This window comes from Selaginella moellendorffii, unplaced genomic scaffold (assembly GCF_000143415.4).
Source record: "Selaginella moellendorffii unplaced genomic scaffold, v1.0 SELMOscaffold_52, whole genome shotgun sequence".
Taxonomy (NCBI): domain Eukaryota; kingdom Viridiplantae; phylum Streptophyta; class Lycopodiopsida; order Selaginellales; family Selaginellaceae; genus Selaginella; species Selaginella moellendorffii.
Genome location: NW_003314313.1, coordinates 1,009,636 through 1,017,819, shown reverse-complemented (window position 1 = coordinate 1,017,819; position 8,184 = coordinate 1,009,636). Strand labels below are relative to the sequence as shown.

Genomic DNA, 8,184 nt, shown 5'->3' with positions numbered 1-8,184 from the left:
GAATGAGAGTTTCTAGTGTGAAAGCAGTTCCTTGCCCGTCTACAGCGTCTTGCACTGTCTGACGCTGTAGACGGCTTGGAAGTACAAATTCTTTTCGATTTGCGACTCAAAAGAGTCAGGTACATTGGAGTTAGTAATGGAACTCCAGTCTCGTGAAGTTCTCTCTAAGAGATTTCTAAAAATTTGGCATCACTCCTGGAGGGCTTCGTATAGTTACTAAATGCAAATCCATGCATTGCTTTAGCTCAAGAAGCACTGCTCATTTGGTCATAAAGATACAAAAGACTAGTGTCACACGAACAGAAGGAGATAGTTGCTGTTTACAGAAAATTCCCAAATCCCTATAGAGAGACGAGAACTACGTCAACGTCTCCTTTGGCTGTAACTTTAGCATTTTCTTGAAGATGTTTGCTCTATAGCAGTAGCATCGAAAATCAGTACTGCCGCTCTTCTGTAGATCAAACTTTGGATTTGCACAGGCAGGATGCAAATCCCAGGAGCACCTCTCGCAGTGGTAGAACCAGCCGTTTCCTTCGTCCAAGCAAGCGTCACAAACGAACATCCCAAAGTTGTCATACCAGTCGCGGACGAGATCGAGCGTATGCTCGTGCTGTGGATGCTTCACGTCCGCTGGAAGTTTGGAGGCTCGCTTTCGCTGGATCACGTCAAGCTTGGAGACGTGGTGTGGAGTGAAGGGATAAGCTCGCGATCCATGGCGCAGTATCACGCTTCGGCCTTCTCTAAACAAGAGCTTGCCATCGCCATCAAAGATTGCAAACGCAGGTATGCTTTGGACGTTTAGCTTGGTGCTAAGAATCAATTCCGTCCTCCTGTCTTGGAATGGCAGTGCGAGCCAAGGCATCGTCTGGAAGAACTCCATGAACTCGATGTAGTTCACGTCGTCCGAGACAAAGATGATCTCGATCGATCTCTTGCCATGCCTGGCGCGGATTTGCTCGTAGAGAGGGATCAGATGCTTGTCCACAAACGCTCGAGCTGTTGGATACCAGTGTGCGACGAAGGCCAAGCCATAGCACTTGAATCCTTGGAGGCTTTGGATGCTCACCTGGAAATAGAGTTACTTAGATGATTATATCCATTTCTTTCACCTTGGATCCGTCATTTCTAATGACATAGTCACGCTCTTCAGTTGCAATGAGTGACAAAATGGGTCCTTCCATGTTTGAAGTATGAAAACTATTATGGGATCTTGTATACCACCATGGAGTATATCACAAGCATAGCATAGCATTTTCCATGCTTTTATGTGAATATAAAGCGAGCAAAATCTCATTTTTTACCACTTATGATAAACATTTGCAAATCATCTTAAACTGAAATTGGAAGTGCTAAAATTAATTATCTGTTATGAATTTTATAGTGAATTTTATGCAGCATTCTTCTTCTCGAGGAAGAACTTTCGTCCAAGAAAACCAAGAACCCATAACAATGTGAGAAGAATCAGAACGACACTAATGAGGGCAACGCTCGTAGATCCTTTTCTTTGCTTGAAAGTGTCCATCATGGCACCAGCTTTGCCTTCAATTTGCGTGGATGGAGAATCCTTGATCTGATCCATTGCATCCTTGATCTGATCCTTTTTATCCTTGATCTGATCCTTCGCATCCTTGATCTCCTTCACAGGTGTTTTGGGGACTGGTTTGATGCAGTCCAAGTGTAGATCGTAGGAGCATTCCTTGCAATGGTAGCACCATCCACACCCATCCTCCTGGCATTTGTCACAAGTAAACATTGCGTTGTCATAGGGGTCTTTCACCAGCAGCAAGACATGCTCGTGCGCTCCATCTTTGAGTTCCACGGGAAGCTTGCTGGCGTTTTGATCCTCCACTTTTTCCAGGTCTCGGATGTGTTCTTGCGTGAAAGGAAAAGCCTTCGACCCAAACCTGGTGACCAAGCTGTAACCATACCTCGATAGCAATGTTGTTCCATTGGAACCAACAAGGACCAAGCTTGGCATCACTTCCACTTTGAAACGTCGAGCTAGCTTCGCAGTCGTAGCTCCTTTGACGTCGAACGGTAGTGCCAGCCAAGGCATTTTCTTCATGGATTGCTTGAAGCTCGCCTCATCCGTGTCACCCGAAACAAACACCACTTCGAATCCAACACCACCAGCGCCAGCGGTGGAAATCTTTTGGATTTCATCGTAGATACCCAGCAGCTTGTTGACGAAGTTGCTGCATGACTTGTTTGATTCCACCGAGAAGAGCAAGCCAACGATCTTTCCTTCGAGCACCTTAGTCTCCACCTTTCCAAGTGAAGGTCACAAAGAAGAAGATACAGTATCATACGTTTGTCCCCGTTCTAAAGTATAGGAGGCTTTTACCTGTGATTCGTCGTTCCGGAGGACGTGAGTGATTCCATTGCTGCGGAGGAAGGATACGAGAGACATTTCCTGACGAGCCATTTGCCACCAAGGCTGTGGCATTTCCCGGAGGTCTTATAGCCGGATCGAGAGAGAGGGAGTAGCTGTAACGTAATAAGAAGAATCTCACGAATTCCTGGCGTCGACAAGATCACACTTTTCCGATGTCTTGTTCAGTGTCCGAGTATGCCGATTTGCTACGGCAATGCGGGAAAAAGAGGAATCTCTTCGAGGGAAGGCAAATACACGAATCCATCGCTGCTGGCGAGCACAGCGGCAAGCTCTACCTTTCAAACCTCCTCATAGACATGTATGGCAAATGCGGGAGCGTGACAGATGCACAAAAGGTGTTCGAGCACACAATCCAGCCGAATGTTTTCAGCTGGAACATCATGTTATCTGTTTTTGTCCTTAACAATCGCCTCGAGCAGGCAAAGAAGATTTTTGACAAGATGCCCGTAAGAAACTCAGTCTCGTGGAACACCATGATCACCGCACATGCCCAAAAAGGGCATCTTGAAGAAGCACGTCAACTTTTTGATTTGATGCCGGAACCAAGAGTGGTGGTCTCATGGAACTCAATGATATCAGCCTATACACAAGCTGGGCATGAGAAAGAGGCCATGAGTTTGTTTGAAAAAATGCCACAGCAGGACACAGTAACTTGGAATATCATGCTTGCGGCAAATGCCCGGCTGGGGCATTTTCATGGCGTGGAAACGTTGTTTCAAGCGATGAAGGAGCGAGACATTGTGTCGTGGAACACTCTCTTGAGTGCCTACTGCCAAGCCGGAAAAACCTCCAGCGTCGCAGAAGCTTTCAATCGGATGCCACAGCACAATCTCGTCTCGTGGAACACTCTACTTTGCGCGTTCTCGCAGAGCAACCAGATCTCCCAGGCGAGAACTGTGTTTGAGCAAATGCCCCAGAAGGATCTCATCTCGTTTAACACGCTCCTCAGCACAATCGCCCACCACGGCCTTGTGGACGAGGCACTGTCGCTCCTGGAAAAGATGCCCGGGACGAACAACGTCACCTGGAACGCGATGATCGCAGCGTACACCCATAGGCCAGGGCATCTCGCGGATGCCAAGCTGATCTTCGACGGCATCCCAGAGCCGGACATCGTCTCGTGGAACTCGATGCTTGCGGCGTACGTACACAACCAAAGCTTGGACGAGGCTGAGAAGCTCTTCTCCTCCGCAATGCAAGAGAGGGATCTCGTGTCGTACAACTCAATGGTTGTGGGATATTCGCAGCACGGAAGCTTAGACGTGGCGAGGCGCACGGTCGAAGAGGCGATGCCGGAGCACGACTCCGTGTCGTGGACGGCGCTCTTGGTGGGATTTTGCGAGCGAGGCTTCGTGGAGGAGGCGAGGGAGGTGTTCGTGAAGATGCCGCAGAGGAATCTCGTGTCTTGGAATGCCATGGTTGCGGGATTTGCCGGGAACGGGCTTCTGGACGAGGCGATAGATCTCTTTCTGGAGATGCCGGAGCGCGATCCAATCTCGTGGAATTGCCTTATAGCGGCGCTCTCTCAGGCTGGATTCGTCGACGAGGCGAGAGGGCTGTTTGATAGAATGCCAATGCGGGATACAGCATCGTGGAACTCGATCATTTCTGCATATGCCCAGAGTGGGCATGTTTTGCAAGCTGAAAGTCTCTTTTCTAAAATGCCTCTCCGGGACGTGGTTTCGTGGACAACTATGATCACCATGTACGGTGAGCTACGCGATCTTGCTAGTGCTAGACGGACTTTTGATGCCATGCCTGAGAAAGATCTCGCGGCCTGGAATGCGATGCTTGGAGCCTATGCCGCGAATGGTCATCTCGACAAAGCAAGGGATGTATTTGAGAGAATGCCACGGCACTCTCCAGCAGCGTGCAATGCGATGATCACCGGCTATGGACAAGTGGGCAGCGTCGAAGAAGCGAGAAGAGTCTTTGATAGCATGACCGATCGAAACACTCTCACCTGGAACGCTATGGTTGGAGCGTATGCCCGTAACGGGCATATGAGACTGGCCGTGGAGCTCTTTCGGAGAATGAGGGGCGAGGAATCGGTGGCGATCGACGAGCTGACTTACGCTGCCGCCGTCGATGCCTGCGCTGGTTTGGGAGCTCTGGACGACGGGCGATTGATCCACAGTGAGATCTCGCTCACCAGCATCAGCCGCTCCCCAGAGCTCGGAAGCTCGCTCGTGAGCTTCTATGGGAAGTGTGGAGGGCTGGACGAAGCAATGAATATCTTCCAGGGGATGGAAGCCCGAGACACCGTTCTCTACACTGCCGTAGTCGCGGCTCACGCTGATAACGGGCAGCTCGATCTCGCCATGGAGTATCTCCAGGCCATGGAGCTCCAAGGAAACTCTCCAGACCAGGTGACTTTCAAGGCCACCGTCTCGGCATGCGCTCACGGTGGGATGCTTGACGATGGCCTCGCACTGTTTGGAGCGATGCTCCACAATTACTCCATCACTCCCACTCTGGAGATGTATAGCTGCATCATCGACGTCCTCGCTCGAGCTGGAAAACTTCGCGACGTCGAAGAGCTCATAAGATCCATGCCTTTTGAGCCAGACGCTGCCGCCTGGACGAGCGTGCTGAGCGCATGCCGGCTTGACGGTGGCAGCGAAAATCGCGACCTCGGCTTGCGAGCTGCTCAGCGAGCGGCGGGATTGAGTCCCACAGACTCAGCTCCATACGTGATGCTCGCGAATCTCTTCAAACACCACGATCATCGATCGATCGGAGCTACTCCTCCTCTCACCAATCCAGACGCGAGAGTGTAAGTTGACGACACATCCGGCCTCTTGCGATACAGACGCTCCACCACTCCGGCTCCTCGGTTCGCGTCTCCGTGCGTCTTACACGCCCCGAGAAGCGTCGTCCATGCAATATCATCAGGCTCGCATGGCATAGAATCCATGAGCTCTCGCGCCTCTGCCGTCCTCCCGGATCGTCCCAGCAGATCGACCATGATGCTGTAGTGATCCCTCTGAGCCGAGGTACCGAAATCTCCAACCATTGTCACGAAGAACTCCAATGCTACATCGAGTTTTCCGGCATGGCTACACGCCGACAAGACCGCAGTGAATGTTATCGGGTCCGGTGGAAGGCCGTCACACACCATCGCCAGGAAGAGCTCGATCGTCTCCTTGGTATGCCCGCTTTGCGCATAGGCCGTCACCATTGTTGTCCACACCACCACGTCTCGATCCACCGAGCTCTCAAACACCTGTCGGGCTTCTCCCAGGCAGCCACAGCGGGAGTACATGTTGATGAGCGCGCTCTCCACGACAGGATCTAGCAGACCGTTGTCGCTTGCCGCCATGTCGTGGACCATCCGACCGTCCGACAACGCGTTGGAACTGGCACAGGCGTCCAAGACTGCGACAAGAGTGATATTGTCGGGTTTGGTGCCATCCAAATCCATGGATCCCAGTAGAGTGAAGGCTTGCCGGGCTTGTCCGTGCTGGGAGTATGCCGTGATCATCGTGTTCCAGCAGACCAAGTTTCGGTGAGAGATTTTGTCGAAGAAACTCCTCGCGAGTTCTACGTTGCCGGATTTCGCGTAGGCCACCACCATGATCGTCCAGGAGATGGAGTTTTTGGACGGCATTCTATCAAATATGAGCTTGGCTTCTTCCGGGAGGCCATTCTGTGCATAGGCTCCCATCACTGCGTTCCACGAGGTAGAGTCTTTTCTCGGCATTCGATCCAGAACGCGGTGTGCTTCGTGAGGCTGGCGATTCACTGCATACGCATTGATCATAATGTTCCACGAGACGAGGTTGCGCTGTGGAGTCCGATCAAACAGAGACTTGGCCTCGGCAAATCGACCAAGCTGAGCGTATGCCGACATGAGAGTGTTCCATGACACAGAGTCGCGCTGTGGCATTCTCTCAAACAATTTTTTCGCATCGTCAATCCTTCCATGGATTGTGTAGCCCGACAGGAGAGCGTTCCAGGCGAAGACACACACCCCCGGCATTCTCTCAAGAAACTCCAGAGCTTTTCCCATATGCCCAGCTTGGGCATAAGCAGTAACAATTATACTCCAAGACACCGGATCTTTGTGTGGGATTTTCTCAAAGAACTCTTCCACTTTTCTCATTTCGCCTCTCTCTGTTAATGCCGTAAGCATTGCGTTGTAGGACGTTGTGTCCTTCTCGGGCATGCTTTCAAAAGTTTCAACCGCTTGCTCCATCTGCCCAAAATGAGCATATGCCGTTACCATCGCATTCCACGAGACAACGTTCTTAACCGGCATTCTTGCAAACATCTTCTCAGCTTCTTGGAGCTGCCCGTTCTGGATGTATGCGGCTATCATGATGTTCCACGAGAAGGAGTTTGGCAGAGGGATCCTATGAAACACGTCAAGTGCTCTGTCCACGCTTCCACACTTTCCATACATCTCGATGAGGAGATTGCTGATGTAGCGATTGTCCCAGAGATGAGTCCCAAGGATTTCCTCGTGGAGTCTCTTGGCCTGGCTTGGATCCTTGGATGCTGCAGAAGACCGGATCTGTTGGGCATAGAAAGCTTTGTTCTTGAGAAACGGGAGAGTCGAAGGAATTGGAGGAGATTCCGTGATGGACATTGCATAAGCTACCATCAAAGTAGAATCTGGTTCGCGTACGCTTTCTCCTCCTTTTGTTCTGAACTCCATTTGACTTTTTTTGACTTTCAACAAGTTGTGGGTGTTGACGTATTGCTATTGCTCATACCCTTGCAAGCAAGGTGTCGGGGGCCCTGAGTAACCCAGAGCTTCTCACCACGACCAGATTCACCAGCGAGGACGCTACGTAAACCTTGGACCCGAAAGCATTCTCTTCATTGCGACACAAACCTTGAGTCCTCTACTCTCATCGCCAACCGTTAGATTATGAATGGACGTATTAGATTTAACGGTTATCTAATTTAATGGCTCTCAAAAAGCAAATATAGAATCAATCTGGATATTTGAAGAAGATTCCCTTTTTAAATAAAAGCTAATTATTTGTTTTTGTCTCCGTAGGAGCGTTGGCTCCAAATGAACAGGTTGGCGATCCTGCAAAAGTCATCGGCTACGAGCATCAAGTTCTAGCTGTGGCTGCATCCCGCCAAGCTACAACCTCGAGTGCTGTGCTCCCTCACCATGGGCCGATCTTATGCTTCTACAGCTCCTGCAGGGCACTACACCCAAGTCCATGCTCCCATCCAGAATAAATACTTAGCTTGCATCTAGTATGTAGTGGCTCATGATCCATGCGTCCCTGGCTGCTTCAAGCTTGTCTTGTTTAGGTGGCAGCAGAAAGGCTTAGCCACCTGGATCTATGATTCCGGAACCAACTCATGGACCAAGCGGAGCAGCTAGCTTCTGCTCTTGGGTCTCTTTTGATCGAGTGCAAGAATGGGCTCTGCTCCAGTCCTTGTGCATAACTTGGTTTGAAACACATGCAACAAATGAAAAGACGGCATATATCTTTTCTATGAGGCATAGCTGTATAGATAGTTTTTCCCAAGTGGAGGCATCCTGAAGAAATGCAGGTGGGATTGGTGAAGTAAGGCAAGAAGGGAAATTAGGGCCACTATCTGCTTCCTTCTAATGCCCACATTCCCCACAACCAGACACAAAGCATTATTCTATAAAAGTGAAGCAAGACATTATCATGGACTTCGAGCAAATTCCACTGATGTGGCACTTAGGAATGTCATGCATTGCCTTCAAAGTCTGGATTGAAGTAATGATCAATGAGCTGTGAAGAGGGCAGTCTTGCAAATACTTGTCAGGGACAATGGGGGTAGGGGGCAAATTA

At 50.2% G+C, this 8,184-nt stretch overlaps 3 protein-coding genes across 3 annotated transcripts; 1 reads left to right on the top strand and 2 right to left on the bottom strand.

The window, feature by feature from the left end:
- Positions 1-1,332: 1,332 nt before the first annotated feature.
- LOC112350661 (probable nucleoredoxin 1) lies at positions 1,333-2,486 on the bottom strand. The gene is made up of 2 exons (XM_024687238.1): positions 2,345-2,486; positions 1,333-2,266 (listed from the first exon to the last, which is right to left on the bottom strand). Exons 1-2 carry the CDS (start codon positions 2,444-2,446, stop codon positions 1,388-1,390), a joined length of 981 nt encoding a protein of 326 aa, XP_024543006.1. The 5' UTR covers positions 2,447-2,486; the 3' UTR covers positions 1,333-1,387.
- Positions 2,487-2,532: 46 nt separating this feature from the next.
- LOC112350660 (pentatricopeptide repeat-containing protein At1g56690, mitochondrial-like) lies at positions 2,533-5,875 on the top strand. Its single transcript, XM_024687236.1, has one exon. It carries the CDS (start codon positions 2,548-2,550, stop codon positions 5,173-5,175), a length of 2,628 nt encoding a protein of 875 aa, XP_024543004.1. The 5' UTR covers positions 2,533-2,547; the 3' UTR covers positions 5,176-5,875.
- Positions 5,287-7,055, bottom strand: LOC112350630 (pentatricopeptide repeat-containing protein At4g02750-like). The gene is made up of 2 exons (XM_024687124.1): positions 5,514-7,055; positions 5,287-5,454 (listed from the first exon to the last, which is right to left on the bottom strand). Exons 1-2 carry the CDS (start codon positions 7,053-7,055, stop codon positions 5,287-5,289), a joined length of 1,710 nt encoding a protein of 569 aa, XP_024542892.1.
- Positions 7,056-8,184: the final 1,129 nt, after the last annotated feature.